The sequence below is a fragment of the Lemur catta genome, chromosome 12, assembly GCF_020740605.2.
Source record: "Lemur catta isolate mLemCat1 chromosome 12, mLemCat1.pri, whole genome shotgun sequence".
NCBI lineage: Eukaryota > Metazoa > Chordata > Mammalia > Primates > Lemuridae > Lemur > Lemur catta.
This window is the reverse complement of record NC_059139.1, coordinates 89,874,479-89,893,255: the sequence shown is the minus strand read 5'-3', so window position 1 is coordinate 89,893,255 and position 18,777 is coordinate 89,874,479. Positions and strand designations below refer to the sequence as shown.

The window sequence follows — 18,777 nt, the reverse complement described above, 5'->3', positions numbered from 1 at the left end:
TTTACGTCTATCGAGTCCCGGAGCTAACACTCCCAGCGGAGAAAGCAAATGATTGGCATAACGGCTCCACGCCACGTTACAGAGAGAGCACACTCAGATCTCAATCTTCTCAATTAAAATGTCAGATTCTTTTTACCACATTATGCAGCTTCCAGAAGACACATAATGGGACTGAGCAATTTTCTCTGACTATAATAATTACTAAAGAGAAGAAGGGATAGTGTAGTTAAGATAGTTGATTCCATTTTTACTCATTATTATAAAATTAGCATCTGATATTTTTTCACAAAATGGTATCAAGCTCTCTGAATACACTTTTTTAAGAGAAGTACAAACTTGCAGTTTGAGCCTTTGATCGTACATATTAAGTAAGGTTTGTATCAATCATAAAATTATAAACACATTTAAAACGTGCTTAGTATTTTTAAAAGAATACAAAAAAGGAAGGAAACAGTTACCTCTATATTCTTTAGGGATGAAAATAGTGACTTCTTTAAAATCTATATCAAAATTAATATATTGTATTGTTTGCTAAATCTACTTACTAAGTAAAAGCAAAGAACTCTTGTTTGCTCAATGGAGCATATACTTCTCTAAAAAGGGAGCTATAAGATTTCAGTAACTATTAAAACTGTAGTGTTTCAAAACACACCAATACAGAGCCCTTCCCTGAATCTAGAACCTTAGATGCTATGCAAAACCACACGTTACACTTCCTAAATTATGATGTTTCAAAGTAGTGACTCTTTACAAGGGTGCCTATCATCGAAGGACTTTTGCTCAAAATATAGGCCCCTACCCCAGCCCCAAATATAGCTGAGCTAGGTGAGGTGGGCCTTGCATACCAAAACACTACCCAGATGATTCTGAAGCCCACCCAAGGCTGAAGGTTACTGCTTAAGGCATGTGCCAGTGTTAACTTCTTAAAGTTGTTTGTGTCAAGCACTATCTCTTGAATGACACTGGGCCATATGTATCACTCAAGACACAGCTATTTTATAACTACTGGAATGTACAAGATAAAAAGAATTCAAAATCTATTCTTTCACTACTCTCAACAGGACAGAATTTTAAAAATCTTTTATAGCAATTATAATGCCCTAATAATGTCAAAAATGTTGTAATGCCCACTTCTAAAATGCTTCTCTTTAAGCCCAAAAGTTTTCTGAATCACTTTATCTGCTAGTTAAGACAATGAAGTTAAATTAAATGACTAAATTCACTTACCGTAACAGTCTGGCCAGCCTTCAGCACATATCTTGAGGTATATTTGTAACTGACTGATGTGTCTCCTATTTTTCTGATCATCTCCCAGCCTCCCATTGGTTGATCCTATTCATAGAACAAAATAAACAAAGTTACTTCAATTATAAAGAAAGTCATGGAATAATCGAATAAATGAGTCCATATAGGCAGATAAACCAGACTATTTTATGGTCATCTTCTCATGATTCATATTTTCCTATTATAAAAAGAAAACACGATTTTATCATTTGGCAAAACAGTAACTTCAACAATGAGGGAGTTAATCAGTAAGGTACTAATTTTAAAGAGGACAAAACTGGAAGGAGTATGAACCAAATTAAATTGTCATATTCACTGCTAGATCAGGTGGGTCTTTCAAATTTGTAACATATTTAACTGCCACAATCACAATTATAAACATCTAGCATTTGATTACTTCAAGCTTTTAAAATATAGACACATAAGCTGAGAAACAGAAGGAAGAAAATCTGTCCGTCTCCTTCTGCATCTGTCCACTTCTGCCCACATTTAGCTCTTACGCCATAAGGCCTAAGGGGCACAAAAACAGGTCAGTGCAGCAAGGAGCCAGTCCTAGGGAGAGCTATGCACTCAAGCCCCAAGGCTGCCAGGCATCTAAAGAAAGGTGCAGGGCATTAAACTAATTACCTACACTAATTTATATCCATCTGGAACTCAAGGACAAGAATAAACCAGGCTTAGAGTCAGCTCCAAATCACTTTATACCTGGCTGCTCCGCCTTCTGAAAAACACAATTACAACAGTGGAGCAACAGAGGCTACTGTTCTTTAGCTTTTAAACTTGTGGCTGAGAGACCTTAGAGCCTATTCTCTTTAGTATCAAAATTGCTCGTGCTCCTTGACTCATTCAAATTATGTATTTACCCATGTGCAAGATAGTCTTTTACACACACACACACACACACACACACAAAACAAAAACAAAACAAAAAAATAACAACAAAAAAACCTGTCTCATGATGTTGCCCAGGCTGACCTTGAACTCGTGGGCTCAAGGGATCCTTCCAACTCAGCCTTCCAGGTAGCTGGGAGTACAGGCTCACACCACCACGCCCAGCTACACACAAGATAGTTTTAGTAACTTTAGTGAGAAAAGGAGCAATTCTCACAAACAATTTTTGATAGACCCTGAAAATATGCTTTAGGAAGTGACATCCACCCTACTGTCCCTTGGTACACACACCTCCAGACCGTGCCTTCCTCTAGCATCATCTCACACCCTTTCACAGCCCCCAGCTCCAAGATGCTGAGCCAGGGAGCACCACCCCTACTGAGCTCCTACAAGCCCCAGCCCTAAACTTCAGAAATCCCTGCTATGAGTATTTTGTTTACTTGGAGCAGATTATATCAAGATAGGGCTTCATACCACTCTTGACATAAGTTAAATCATTAGTATTCACTCATCTGGAGAGAAAAATACTCCCTTAATATACTGAGTTTGGGCTCATATTTCCTTCTTTCATAAAGCTTTTATTAAGCTAATAGTTATAAAAGAATATCCACCATTTTCATCCAATCACTCCAACTTTTTCACAAAGCTAGCTAGAGCAGGGAGTAGTAATAATTCATCCTTGGAGAGACCAGTGTGACAAAACAAACATCTGTGAAAAAAAGCTCTGACTCTGGAAAGAGTTAATGAAGAAAATCTTTAAACCACGAACGGCACCACCTCTTGCTCCCCCTCCTATTTTTACTTATTTCATGAATTTAAGAGAGCAAGAGGCTCACGCCTGTAATTCTAGCACTCTGAGAGGCTGAGGCGGGTGGATCATTTGAGCTCAAGAGTTCGAGACCAGCCTGAGCAAGAGCGAGACCCCGTCGCTACTAAAAATAGAAAAAAATTAGCTGGACAACTAAAACTATATAGAAAAAATTAGCCGGGCATGGTGGCGCATGCCTGTAGTCCCAGCTACTCGGGAGGCTGAGGCAGGAGGATCGCTTAAGCCCAGGAGTCTGAGGTTGCTGTGAGCTAGGCTGATGCCACGGCACTCACTCTAGCCCGGGCAACAGAGTGAGACTCTGTCTCAAAAAAAAGAAAACAAGAGGATGAAAACCCTTATTCCATGAAGACTTACTGAATCCAAACAAAAGCTCAGGAGTTATTACAATGGCAAGATTGCCTAGCAATCTGCAAACTTTGCTGGAAAAAAATGTTTTTCTATTTTTGTTTTTACCTGTTCAGAAGTGTTCTTCAAGCGGATAAATTTCCCATCAACATCTATCTCTTCGATGCAAACATTCCCAGTGGCTGAGGCGGAGTGAGAGATGCTGACGCTACTGCTCGCTTCCGATTCTTCCACGTCCACTCTCTTCCGCTTTCCCCTAGTGGTGCGCACGCTGCGACTCGATGACGCTCGGGATACTGTCACACGGGACGAAGGGCTTGGAGACAGCTTCAACCTGCACGGGGAAAACAAAACATTCGATTTATGAAACACATATGCCCTTCTTAACTTAAAAAAAATAGTAATATCCTGCACATGTATTTCTAAAGCAAAACATTACTTATGATTTGTTAGACAAAGCCAATGTACATCTTAACTAAGATAAACTTATTTATGCTAGGGTGCCCACCATCAATTAAAAAAAATAATAATAATACTTTGAATGTCTTACTTAGGAAGAGAAGTAGTACATCCATAATGCAAGAAGTTTGGAAAACGAGGGAAGGGGATCATCCCATCTACCACCAACTGACCACAACGGCTGTTATATTTAGTGCACTTTTCTCTCTCTTCATAGCTGGTATTTTCTTAGGACCACAATGCATGTAATATTAAGATCAATTGCCTTTTTATCCTATGTCAGCTAGTTTCCCTTTGGAACTTTTTTCTGAGAACAGGTATCAGAAGGACTTATACACTAACCAGATTCAAAATATAAAGTTCCTGCCAGCAAATTTGGTATTCTGCAACATACTAAATCACCAAAACATTTAAAAATCTGAAAAGAAGGATTCCATCTGGACACATTGCAGCAACTAATAATAATAACAATCAATAACAGTAAACTAAGATTGCTTGAGCGACTTTTCTGGTTTGAGGTAGAAATACGATCTATTACCACTTCTATAGGTAGGTATTGAAAGAAATCACAGAGAAAATATTTAAAGTTGCCTTAACGGTTTAAAAAAATGTCTCTGTTTATTTTCCTTTTAAAAAAAAGGGTGAGGGACAAAAACCAGACCGTAAGGCAGGGTGACCCTGAAGCTCCTTACCTCTCTTCTTCGCCTTCTAGGAGTTTCCTATAAGCACTGATCTCCATGTCCAGGGCCAACTTCACATCAAGAAGTTGTTCATAATCATTCAGCTGCTGCTGCATCTGATCCCTTATTTCTGCCATCTCTCTCTCTTTGTCAGTCAGCATGCGACGAGAGTTGTCTCTTTCTTTAGCAAGCAAGTCCTCCAACTCTTGAATCCTTTCCAAACATGCTCTAGACTTTTAAGATTCAAGGAAAACACATTTACTTTCTAAGAACATTCCAACATTAGCACAAGGCAGCTATTTTAAACCATTTCTTGAACTGAAAAAACAAATAAAACCCTATGGAATCTCTAACTCATGAGAATTCAAGAGATTTTAAGAAATTAAAACCCTAAAGTCCTCAAATACAAAATACAGACCTCAGGAAAGTATTGACTAACCAAAGACTAAGAAAAGAAATATTCCCCAAATATAAGTTTTGTAAATGTACATACAATTTTTCTGTATTTGGCTAAATAAATTTAAGCTGTGGTTTTAGTAAAAGTCTGGCTCCCCTATAAGGCCTTTACTTCAAAAAGTATAAGTTAACTAAAATAAAGAACTTAAAAAGATATAAAAACTCATTGACAAAAGAAACCAAAGAGTATGGTTTGGAGAAAGTATGTTTCGGAGAAATGTTGAGCAATATTCAGAAACCAAAGAAAAGGGACTCTGGTACCATGTGGTAAGCACTGCACAGTGTTCCTTTAGGACTGCTGCCCTGTCTCATGCCCAAGCAGCACACAAAGGACACACAATATGGGGTGACTTGTAAAATGTTATTGTAAATATAAAAACTTTACATTTGGTATAAAAAATTTAGAAATGACACAACCCACACCAGAAAGCTCTTCTTCGAAACCTTGTAGCTCCCTGGGTAATTATTCTTCTATGGTTCTCCATGACAGAATTCATCTCAGTGGCCTCAGAGAATGACAGGAGTAATCAACTCAGAAAGACTGATGGATAGCGTAGGCCCTCGGAGTCACAAGCAGGTGCACCAGAGCAGGAGAGAAAGAGCACCTACCGTGCAAAAATTGAATCTGGAAGGCTAGAGACAGAAAAGAACTACACAGCATACATAAACACTACATTCTTGTTGGTAAGTTTATTTCTCACAAGGGTACAGGTTCAAAATTTTGAAACTGCTTTAGACATATACTGGGGCTGAACAAGTAAGTAAATGCCTGCTAGAAACCAGGTTTCTCACCCTCAGAGAGAAAAGTTACAGATAAGCCAGAAAGGAAGCCAAAAATGAATCCTGTGGTACTAGATCTGAGTCAGAGACATCTGTGTGAACTCATGTTTAGCTTAATATAAAGACATGTGTTGGGCAGAAGAATAATTACAACGTGTATATAAATGGGCTGGCACACATACACATGTCACCTAGTTCTGTCCACGAGAGGGCCAGAAGCAGTGCCACCCCAGTACCAAGGAAGACACTCAGTGCCCAGATCTGAATTTCTGTATGTCATTCTCCAATAAAAAGAACCAGGGCTCCTTAAAAAGTGGAAGATTCTAGGGTTAGGGCAGGGAAAATACAAGATGAGGCTAGAGCATCTTATAATACCAGAAAGCAATAAAGTACTCAAAAACAAAGGGACACAATAGCCAACCTCACAGAACTCCCAATGGCCAAAGGTGAACCTGAGCCAATGAAACAAATAATATAGTACTGGATTATAGCCCAAAGTATAAAGTAAGTACCCCTGAGTCCACACTGATATAAACAAATAAATGGGAAAGAAAAGGCAAATCTTTACAGAGGAATTCCATTTAATAAATATAAATCCTCCTCCAGGGTGTAGAGCTTAATACCTGCCCTTCACCCTTGAGAGTGAGCTGGACTTAGTGACTTGCTTCCCAAGAACAGAATACAGAAAGGGAAAAACAGTAACTCTGTCGACAGCAAAGAAACCTGGCAAACACCACATTAACCAGACATCACCATGGAGCTCTGGAAGTGCCACACTGTAGCCTCTGCTCTAAGGCAAGCAGACTCTGACCAACCAGTTCATCTGGCCAAAGTCAAAAATCTAAAAATGCTGTAAGAAATGTATAAAATTCCAAAACATAGTACTGATACCATCTATATATCATGTAAATATACCTTCTAAAATCAGGGTTTTAAAGGCTATGTCATTTTCAAATAAAATTGAAGAAGCACTTCACTAATGTGAGTCACACCAAAAGGAAATTCTTATGGCCCAACAGCAGCATGATGAAACTGATATGACTCAACAACAAACACTATTAAGACACAATAGGAAAATACTAAGAGAAAACATTTTTAAATGGTTTTTTTAAAGCTAAAATTTATCAACTGACAAAAATATTCCTTGAAATATATTCTTTATCATAAAACCTATTATCACTAACGAATCGAGGAAAGGATTCCCCCCAGAAAGACAAATTAAAACCTATTTGGCTGAAGGGTGCTTCCCTCCTATTTGCTGAGGACTTGGCTCCTGGAAACGCCTGGTGCCCTGCCTAATATCACATAAAAACTACGAACCTAAGGTTAACAAAAAAACTTGCAAAAATGGGAATAAAATCAACAGGCAAAAAGAGAAAAGGCCCTGACCTTGGGTCAGAAGACCATGTTTATCATATACAGCTACCACATTTCAGAACCCACTGCTATTTAACCACAGACAAGTCTCAGTCTCTTCATCTGTAAAATGAAGATCAACCTCAAGAGAACTGTACCAACGATAATCAAGGGGATTAAGCAGCAGCCAAACATAAAAAGGAAGGAGAACGTAAAATTAAGGGAGAAATGGTAACTAGAATATAATTTACTAAATAGAGAAAAATAATAAATGTCAACTCAGCATAAGAACAGAGAGGCCTATTTTTGGAAATGTACCTGTTAAGATAGCAATATAGTTTGTATTCGCCTATAAATCCTAACCCCCAAGGTGATAGTATTAAGAGGTGGGGCCTTTTGGTGGTGATTAGATCATTAAGGTGGAGCCCTCGTGATTGAGGCTGGTGCCCTTATAAAATAAGACCAAGGTGGGCTGGGCGCAGTGGCTGACGCCTGTAATCCTAGCACTCTGGGAGGCTGAGGTGAGTGGATCGCTCGAGGTCAGGAGTTCGAGACCAGCTTGAGCAAGAACGAGACCCCATCTCTACTAAAAATAGAAAGAAATTAGCTGGACAACTAAAAATATATAGAAAAAATTAGCCGGGCATGGTGGTGCATGCCTGTAGTCCCAGCTACTAGGGAGGCTGAGGCAGAAGGATTGCTTGAGCCCAGGAGTTTGAGGTTGCTGTGAGCTAGGCTGATGCCACGGCACTCTAGCCCTGACAACAGAGTGAGACTCTGTCTCAAAAAAAAAAAAAGACCAAGGGGGCTCATCTACCATTCAAGCATGTGAGGACACAGCAAGAAGTCGCCATCTATAAATCAGAAAACAGGCCCTCCCCAGTCAGTTACCCAATCTGCCAGCAACTTGATATTGGACTTCCCAATCTCCAAAAGTGTAAGAAATAAATTTCTGGAATTTCTGTTGTTTATAAGCTACCAAATCTACAGTACTAATATTTTGTTATAGGAGCCCAAAAGGACTAAGACAAATGGTATAAGGGGAAAAAAGATTATCTGTTAAATTCCTAAAAGAAAATCTTCTTTGAAGAGAGTGAAATATGAAGGGGAAAACTGAGAACCAGGGGACAAACCCATTTATCAGCCTGCAACCCCTGGGCAGGTCATTAAACCCAGCCAGGTCTGTGGTTACACTGAGGAAACTCAAAGGCCCTTCCAGCTCTGCTGTTACATGAAAACTTCAAAATACCATCAGGACAAAACAGGTCTAAAATAATTTTAAAATTTATGTTGTAAGTAATAAATCACATGATAGGCAATGTAAAAGCTTCTATGTTAACTAAATTTTTTTATATCACCCTATTTTTGTGATTTGTTTCCTAAATTCCTGCCATAAATGTCTTCAGTTTCATAGTTAGAAAAATGTTTTACTAAAAATGATAAAAAGAGAAAACAAAAAGGAAGAAAGGAAAACCTAATCAACAGTAAAATAAAATAAAGCTTTTTCTTATGTGGAAAATTCAAAACAATAAGATTTTCTCCCTTAAGGAAAACAGAAGCTGAAGTTACTTCCCAAGTGATTAAGGTGAGTAGTAAATTATTAAAGCATCCTGAATGAACACATGGCTGTGCATACTCTGTACCCACCGATGTTGCCCAGGCCAAAGCTGATCGGAGGCAGTGCCCAAGCCTGCTGCAGCTGCACCTGAAGCCAACGCTCAGCCTGGCAGGCAGCCGGTCAACACAGCCACCAAAAATGCCATGGGTCACTCAGGTGCACCAATGAACAAATGAGTCGCTAAATTTGTACTGAATACGCAGATTAATGCTACTTCCCAAGATCCTAATTATTAAGTATGGTAAGCACTAAGAGAATTTGTCTAGAAACACAAAGTATTCACCACCCACAAAGAATTTTTATATGTTTTCCTTCATTTTGGTGTCCAATATTATGAAAAAGGAATACCACTCTGTAGAGAGGAGGCTGTTAGGTCAAAAAATCCTGGGTCCTAGCATAAATAAATCCAGTGAATAAACTAGCAGGCTGCTGACTCAAGGTCAAGTCCCTTAGCTCTGTGTAATCTATTAAGTAGGAATAATATTATCTATTACCAAACAGTATCTACTCAAACGATGTTCATACAATGCAAAATGAAAAAATTTGGAAAAGCATTGTAAAAACCATAATACCATCATCCGTGACAAACAGAAAGAAGAGCGACATCAGGCAGAGCAAAGCAGGCAGACTCCCACAGTGGAGGGGGTCCTCAAGTTTAACTTCTTAGGGAAAGATGCTTACCTCTTTCTGTAGATTAGAAAGCTGAGATGAAAGGCTCTCAATTCTCATACGACTTTCCATCAGTTCTTCCCTCGCACTGTTGACAGTAGAAGTATTCATCTCTGAGGACAGTCTAGCATTCTCAAGCTAAAAGAAGCAGCAAACCATAGTCAGTCTTATCTACTGAATTAGAACTAACAAATAAGGAAGCATGAGTCACCTCAAGGTATTTCAAACTTAAGCCCTGCTGGTAACTGGCTGACGAAACACAGGAAAACCATCATGAAGTTTGCTGACATGGTTTGAATGACCTTAAGTCTACCTGTCTTCAAGACTCACTTCCTAAAATGAGCTATAGTAATGCTAATACAGCTGGGTCTTTACCTAAAGTTTACTACTTTAATATTTCATCCATTAATCCTTTGGTATCTAGGATAACATTTCTAATCTAATAAGATTAGGCAACAAAACAAATAGCAACTTGACTATTCCTACAAACATCACAAATCCCTAACCCACCAAATCCAATAAAGAATATATAGCAATAAAAGCAGAAAATACTAATTTACAGATTATTTCAAACCAGACACACTTGCTTTCAGAAGCAAAAACAGCCCCTCAGGTAAAAACAATACCGTTCCTCCAAATGCCCCTAACACTCTATTGTGTGTGTGTCTCAAGCACATGTTTCTGTGTCCCCACCTGGCTACTGATCCTTACTTCAGCTCCTTCAGTGTCTAGCTCCATGCTTAGCCTTGAATACGTGTTGGATAACTGAAGGTACTCTTTATAAGATCTCTACCTCTCATTTTCACTAGCCAATTACTGCTTTATAAAATGGACAAAAAGCAACATGAGTAGTTTAATGCCATGCAGTGGAAATTATTTTCAATAACTCCACGACCCTAATCTTCTAGGTCTTTACTAACTAGTTAACTCTTTTTAATCAAATCATATAACATTTAACAAATGGGGTAAAAATCATTTATAAGGAAAGTCCTTACTAATTGGTGATTTTATGTATTTTTGCATGGTTTGCGAAAATAAGTAGAAAGTTTCTACAATATTTTTTTCAATGGATAATAGTTAACAGAGGAAGAAATACAAAGACTTTCCATTTGGCTCTTGTGCCAAAAAAGCCCAAATTTGGTGGTCACAATGTATGTACAATGATGACGTGGCAGCCAGAACTAGATGCAGTCTGACGTTTATTTACTACCACATGCATGTGTAGGACAGCATCATCAGTACACTTGTTACTGGAAGAAAAGTATTTCCGATGGCTTGGGTTTGACTACTATGACATGACATGAATAATCAATGGAACAAAAAGATAAATCCTTACCTCTAATAAAATTGAAATAAACCTACTTTCTTCGAATAGTTTTTTGTAACATCTAGTTTATAAAAAACTGCACTTTCAAGAAAAATCCATTTTCTATATATTCATGAAGGCTAATGGAATCATTTAAGAAAACGAGAACAAGACAAACATAAAGTCACGTTCTTCATGGTGACTGTGAAGGACTGACTGTAAATGTTCAAACAAATCCGCTGAAGAGGTGCTCACTTTGGCATGGTAAGTCTGCTCCAGCTCCTCCTTGTACAGCCTCACTTGAGCATCGTGTTGCTCTCTCATCTCATGAAGGGCTTGAGCCAGCTTGTACTCATACTCAATCTGACGCCCAGAATCCACCTCTACCAAGCGTGTTTCGTGCTTCCTTCTGGTCTCATTAATCTCCTAGGGAAAAAAAAAGACAAGCCGTCACTTTCCACGGCTGCACAGTACAAGTCTGAGTGATATCAGGGCCATTTGAAGTTTCACACATGAACTCATGTTTGTCCTAGGGTAGGCATGTGAATGGATACTTTTTTGCCTCTTAGTTTTCATTTGATAAGATTTTTGAGATGGAACTAATGAGAAATGATAGGAATTTTCTCTTTCTTCTCAGGAACCTAGCTATTTCTCTAAAGGCAAGGAATGGCCTGGATGGTTTACTGAAGTACCATGCAATCATGGATAACTACAGACAGCTAAGTGTACTAAACACTAATTATTTTTCTAAATTGTTTCATTGATAATCTTAAAGACACCTCTGGAAAAAATGCACATGGAAAGTTAAAGTGAACAGTCAGAACAAATTCAAGTGAAGATTTGTGTACCCATAAAACTATTTTCTTAGATATAGTAATAGGTGGGGCAAGCTAATTTACCTAACTTCTTTTAAAAGCTAGTATTAAGCTATCAATATCATTTGATACAAGATCTTATTAACAATATTACTTGACTAACTCAAGTACATATGACAAATTCACTATTAAAGAACAGAAACAGTAGTCATGATCCTTCACTGTTTTAAGGAACTGTCTGTATAAAACTAGAATGGAAAAAGAATCTGACTAAGAACAAACTTCTAGCTATGAAAATACAACAGATCTGTCTTCAGTGACAATAACTGAAGAAGCCACAAGAGGGCAATATAACTCACTGAAGTTGCTGTTTGTGCATTTTTACTGCATGCATTTTTCTATGCATTTCCTCATCTATCTCTTAACCACTGCACAAGATGCACTTGACAGAATCAGGAAATTCAGAAAACCAGGGCTAAAATTCCAATTCTGCCTAGCACTCTGGGAGGCCAAGGCGGGTGGATCACTCCAGGTCAGGAGTTAGATACCAGCCTGAGCAAGAGTGAGACCCCGTCTCTACTAAAAATAGAAAGCAATTAGCAGGCCAACTAAAAACATATAGAAAAAAAAATTAGCTGGGCATGGTGGCGCATGCCTGTAGTCCCAGCTACTAGGGAGGCTGAGGCAGGAGGATTGCTTGAGCCCAGGAGTTTGAGGTTGCTGTGAGCTAGGCTGATGCCACGGCACTCTAGCCCGGGCAACAGAGTGAGACTCTGTCATTCATAAATGAATGAATGAATGAATGAATGAATGAATGAATGAATGAATGAATAAATAAATAAATAAATAAATAAATATTCCAATTCTGCTATCAACCTCCCAGAGCTCACATCTACTTCATGAAGAAAATGATACTTAAATTGCAAAAACATGCAAATGAAAGGTTTAGTTCAACAAAGACAGAGCTCCTACTAATGGTTTGCCCTTTGTCTACCTCCCTTCCTCTGCTCTTTTTTTTCTCCTTCCTTTTTCTTTTCCTCTTAACTCTTCATAATAAGGAAGTTAGATCTATTTATTTATATCCTCAATGTGAAAAAACAAAACAAAAACCTATGAGGAATATTTTAAAATACATTCTGAAAAAGGCAAAAACCCAAAATTCAAAGAGGCTACCCACTCTAAAAATGTTATTTTTTACTGATGCCATTTTTCATTTATTATTTTATACAGAACCAGTGACCTTATAAAGAAAAAAATACCCTACTCCTGGCTGTCTGCATACAACATCAAAAGTAAATGACAGATCAGGAAGAATTTTAATAAAACAAAACAAAAATAAGTCAATTTCATATAAAAATGTTTTTATAAAGCAATACTTAATAACAATTATAAGACAGCACCTCAGTATAGTATACAAAGAGCTTTCACACATATTTCACTTTGATCCTCACCATTCCTTGAAGAAAAAATAGCAGGTATGAGTTATTTCATTTTAAAAAAGAAACTGACTGAAGAGTTGTCTGAGGTCTGACCACTTGTCTAAAGCACTATGCAACCAACAGTATCTATTTTGTTTAAGTACTGTTGTTATAAAAATGATCAGATTTCTATTAAATTATTTTTCCTCCAATAAAAAAACATTTTAACTGATACAATGAATTCCTATTTTAAAATCATTGTTACTGTTTTCAAAACTACCCTACTTATGAGAACATTAAGCACAACATTAACAGGACGTTCTTTATCCTGGGTTAATTCCAACCCTCTACAATTTTTAGGAAATACACTTGCCCCTTTCTTCAATCTTATTACTTCCTCTGTTTGGCTACAGTTGTGCCCCTGCCCTTTGACTACAGCAGTTAAGGCTCACAAATGCTATTTAGCAATTGACACGTACACTCATAAATGCTGAGAAGCCAGACATCAGATGGCCCCAAATGACTGCTGCCTCCTGATATTCACTCTCTAGTATAATCCACTCCCACAGTTTATCAGGTTGGTCTGTACGACCAATGGGAGAAAGCAGAAGTGATGGTATATGACCTCCGTGATGAGGTTACAGAAAATAATGTGGCTACTGTCTTGGTCGTGTTCCTTCTTTCTCTCTCTATCACCTGCTGTTGGGGGAAACCGTATCATGAGCAGCCCTATGAAGACCACCATGTGGTGAGGAACTGACACCTCCTGCCAACAGCCCCCAGAATGAGCTTGGAAGCTGCTCCTCCAGCCCAGGCTAAAAGCTTGACTGGAACCTCATGAGGCCTGGAAACAGAACCACCCTGTTAAGCAGTTCTCAGATTCCTGACCGTCAGAAACTCGGCAGTAATAAAGGTCTGTGATATTAGGCTGCTAAATTTTAGAGTAATCTGCTACACAGCAATAGATAACTAATAAAAATGCTCAAACATGTTGATAGTAATTAGCTGCTGCGACCAAGCCTTTGTAAGTCAGATGAAATGAAATTGTATCTGTTTACAATAACAGCTTGAGTTCTTAGATGTAGCTTTTTTAGCAACAGTACCTTGAATAATCTACCTACAAAATGTCTCCCCATCCACAAACCTTATTGTCTGATACATTTTTGTGGGAAAGAAAAAGTAAGATGATATATAGTTACCTCTTCATACATGTTTTTACGAAACTCCAAGTCCTCAGTAAGGCTCTGACAACGGTTCTCCAAATCCACTTTAAGTAAAGTTTCATCTGCTAACTGTTTTTTGGCAGCAGCTAAGGAGGCTTCCAACTGTTACAAGGAAAAAGAATCGTGATAAAAATTACACAGCAATCATTTAGTAATAAATTTCAGATATCTACAAATCAAATCAAGTATTACAATTTCTATGCATTTATCAATGTTTCACTTGGTTTTAAAGTTTATCACAAAACCAGCTGTTCATGTGCTGGTCCCACCCACAGAGTGCCACACCAAATCACCTGTCAAATTGGTAACTGGCAGCAGGGAAGAGAACAGACCTATGACTCAGATTTCAAAAATCAAACCAATTACTTTAGCTAGCCACTTTCCTTTTTTTCTGTGTGCAGAGAAGTGCTATGCCATCTCTTTTCCTACCTATTTCCTGTTTTGGTGCACTAACGAAACAGGCTTTGAGAGCAAGAGACAGAATGAGCATATATACAAAAAAAAGAAGAAGAAGGGTAGTACCCAGATCTGCATAATCCAACTAGAACAACTGAGTGGATGATGCCCTTGCATGTTAGATTCCCCAAGACTTCTCCTTAGGTAAGCCATGAAAAAGGAATTAAATAAATAAAATTTCAAAGACAAAAAAAACAAAATAAATTTTGTGTCAATCCAACTATGGTTTAAGACAGATGGGGCAATTAACCTACCAAATATGGTTCAAGAACAGAGTTTACCTTACCTGGGCAATCTGATCCTTCAGATCCTCCAAATCTCCCTCTAAACTTTTTTTGTCACCAAGTGCCGTGGCAAGAGCTGCATCTTTAGAATTTAATGCTGCTTCATATTCTCGAAGCTTGATTTGGGCTCCATTAAGATCAGATTCTTTCTTAGCATAACTGTAACACATTTGAAAAAGTACAAGGCATCAAATTATACGCTTGACTTGAGGCCTTCTCTCATCCTGCTTAAGGGAGAAACAAAAGAAGCAGTTTAAATAAAGTACTAAAATTAGAGGAACAATTCAGGAACATTAGATTTAGAGTTTTCAGTGGATAACAACATTCTCCTTCAATGTCACATGATTACTAATGACTCCAAGCCAAAGGAGCACATGTAAGGTCCTATGTACCAGAATTGTCTATGAGTGAGAATACATGTCCTCTTTGTTTTATTAAGAGACGTACTAAGAAAAGATATTTTTTATAATCCTAGCACTCTGGGAGGCTGAAGCAGGAGGATCGCTTGAGGTCAGGAGTTCAAGACCAGTCTGAGCAAGAGAGAGACCCTGCCTCTACAAAAAATAAAAGAGAAATGAAATTTCTGAAGAGATGGAAATTTATTATTTTTAAATATTAATATATTAATATGCATTAGCATATTATAAACCAAGATGCACGAGACAAATCAAAATATAAAATGAGATTAAATAAGGATGAACTTAATATCATATTGAAACCTTTTTGATATTAATAAGAACAAAATGACTCCAATCATGCAAATACTTTCCATTTCCTATATAAGAAGTGATTTCAGATTTTCCCACCAACAAATAAGGGCCTCCCGAATATTCTGCAGAAAAATCAACTATTTCAGTTTATATAATTAACTACAAAAAAACTGAGATTCAAACTGAGATTTCCTTTTCTCTAAATATCACTTTTATTAAATGAAGTTCTACATTAAAAAATTAAAATTCCTTTAGATATATTTTGTCCGATAATTATATTTTAAAGGACATTATTTTTCTCATCAAAATAATTCTGTTAATATCAGTTACATAAGAAAAACCTTAATATCAAAATTCTTAATATCTGTTCTTAATTAGAACTACTATTATAGAAGAGTACTTCTACTACTGATGTTTGAGGATGAGCTAAAAGAGGAATCATTAGTTAATAAAAATTTTAAAATAATCTAATATTAAAATAAAATGAAGAAATAAATTGGCCAAATAAGCAACTATAAAGAGAAGATTTAATCTATTCACTTTGTATTCATCTTGGCAAATCAACTATATACAGAAAACCTCAGCAATCATATCACAGTAATTGTTTTCTTAAATCTTGTATTTTTTAAAACCACAAGATGGCAGGCTTTAACTGAAAATTGGTCTGGGGGGGGGGGAACCTCCCATACAGTCATAATTTACAGCCAAAACGCCTAGTTCATAAAGTGCTGAGTCTCCACAGGAACAGAACTGATGCTTGTGAAGGATCCCCTATTTCATCCCACTGTAAAATAACCAGAGTTACGCTAGGATACATATGATTTAAAATAAAATCACATTTTATAGAGTATTACACAATACTTACAAAAGCTACTGACGCGAAATTACTTAACAATTACAAAAATTCTACTGCAACACTAATTTTTAAATTTCAGATCATAACATGGCACTTCTCAATGTGATGCCTCATGACAGGAGAGTAAACCTGTGCCTTCCAGGGACCAAAATGGTCCACCAAAAATGATACTGCATGAAATATGCCAGTTTTACAAGCTATTGTACACAGTAGCCTGTGAAACTGGCATATTTTATACAGTTATCACTCTTGAGTGTTTGACTTCACTGATTTGCACAAAGCTCAAAATTTAGAATGTTATACCACATACACCAAGTGAAAGATACTCTATATCTTGTGGAGTACACAAAATACAAGAAGCCAAAACTTAATCTAAGACAATACACCAAGATGACTAGAATACGGTCATTTCTTCCACAAAAATCAAGACCAAAAAAGCTAAGGAATGGTGGACTAAAGAAGGTGAGAGCAGAATATCCTATTTATTTGTGGTACCCTTGAGCCATCTAATGGTGCCAGCTGAAATCTTATAGGAGCTTTAATTGCAATCATAATTAATGCTGGTACTGTCTATTTTGTGTCAAGTTCTTAGTCACATAAAACACTGTTATTCTGGGAAAATATAAACTGCTCCATTATAAATTCTTTCTCAGGTAGAGTGCAAAAAAAAAAAAAAAGCTATAACTTTCACATTACTGAGCAAATCAGCTCTAAATGTGCTTAAAATTGCAAAGAAAAGCTAACCTATGTGTCCAGGCTCAAAACAAATGCAACAGCAAATTCTTATTTACTGACTTTTAAATATTACTTAGCCTTTTCACCCTCTACTAGAGAGGTATGTAAAAAGGCCCATAATCTCATTTCCCAGAAAGCCGCTATTGATAGGTTTTTAAAATATGTACGTGTTAGAAAGTTCTAATAATCCAGAAAAGTAAAAAGTGACAAGTAAAAGATCCTCTCTCCAAAAGAAATTTATGAAATTAATCTTTTCTTAGTCTTCCATCTGGAAAAAATCATGCATACACCAACACACACACACAGACCCATATATATGCAGGGGCATTTTTGAAAGGTACACAAGAAAAGGCAAGAGTGGTTCCCACCAAAGGCTTGAGCCAGCAGCGTAATCTACATCTTTGTATTAAGGAACCACCCCTAACCACAACTCCTGAAAGAGATCTGCTTATATCCAATTGGACTGGAGGTGAATATCTGACTCTGGAAGCCAATCACATTTGTCTGACCAGCAACCAATCAGATTTCCTCTCACTCAAAATCTGAACTATGGAAATCAACTTCAATCAGACCATAGTGGAGACTAGAACTAACAAGTTATGAGAAGGCAGGACATGGTAAGTAAAAACCAAAATCAGCAGATAACCCAATGAAAGACAACATGACCCTAAAAGAACTGCTGGCTTAAGATTTTATTTAATAAGTACAAATCTAACAAAACTTCACATGCTTCACACATGTGAACACATTTCAATAGCTTCACCTGGCCTATAACAGTGCTTTTAAAAAGCATGTTTTATTTTGTGTTTATGCGGAGCTGCTATGATTGAAGAGAGAGTATGGGGCCTAGTGCCTCATCAATCCCCATCCCAACAGCCCTAGTTTTCTGCAAAATAGTTTGAAAACTCCTGAACATCAAGAAACAATGCAGGATCCTTGGCATACATGGCCTCCTAGAAAGCCTTTCAGGGCTGATTCCTGGAGAACTTCCGTGCCTTGGACCTCACTCTCCCTACTCCATGCCATTTGTTCTAATTTCTAACTCCAACTCCTAATTCACTCTATCCCTCAAATCTAAGACCAAATGGCATCCCTCCTCTGTAAAGCTTTTCTGCTTTGTTTCTCCTAGCACAAAAAGTCATTTACCTTTCTTGGGTTCCATTAGCACTTTGTGCGTCTTTCTCCTACAGTGCATAAGGGTTTCTTCTTTTCACCATTGAAGATTTCACGTCTGTTTCCTACATTGGACTGTGAGCAAAATGAGCTTACCTTCATATTCTCAGTGCCTGGCAATGTCTAATACAGGCTGGGTGCTCAAAACAATTTTTCTGTTAAGGAATGAGAGAAAGAAGCACACCACAGCAGGCAAGCTAAATACTAAGTTTAGAGCAGTATTTAAAATTTTGCTTTTACATAACAATCCAGGTGAGTAAAGTAGTAAGCCTCTGGTTACAGAGAACCAAGCTTTTTCCAGACCCAAACAGTCAATCTAGATCTGCCCTATAGTGCCCACACAAGCCACCACGGCCTTCACGTGCAGGACAGCAGGTGCTGTACTGGGCACTGAGGAGGACTTAAGTACCAGCCAACATCGTTGGTGCAGAGTC

The 18,777-nt window shown here is 37.6% G+C and overlaps 1 protein-coding gene across 1 annotated transcript in view; it reads right to left on the bottom strand.

Annotated features, from left to right (window-relative positions):
- Positions 1-18,777, bottom strand: part of LMNB1 (lamin B1) — a 49,766-nt gene that overhangs the window by 11,312 nt on the left and 19,677 nt on the right. The window contains exons 2-8 of the mRNA XM_045566012.1: positions 14,872-15,028; positions 14,106-14,231; positions 10,929-11,099; positions 9,380-9,505; positions 4,501-4,721; positions 3,458-3,683; positions 1,228-1,332 (exon numbers count right to left, since the gene is read on the bottom strand). Coding sequence (XP_045421968.1) covers positions 1,228-1,332; positions 3,458-3,683; positions 4,501-4,721; positions 9,380-9,505; positions 10,929-11,099; positions 14,106-14,231; positions 14,872-15,028 — 1,132 coding nt within the window. The remainder of the gene's footprint in view (positions 1-1,227; positions 1,333-3,457; positions 3,684-4,500; positions 4,722-9,379; positions 9,506-10,928; positions 11,100-14,105; positions 14,232-14,871; positions 15,029-18,777) is intronic.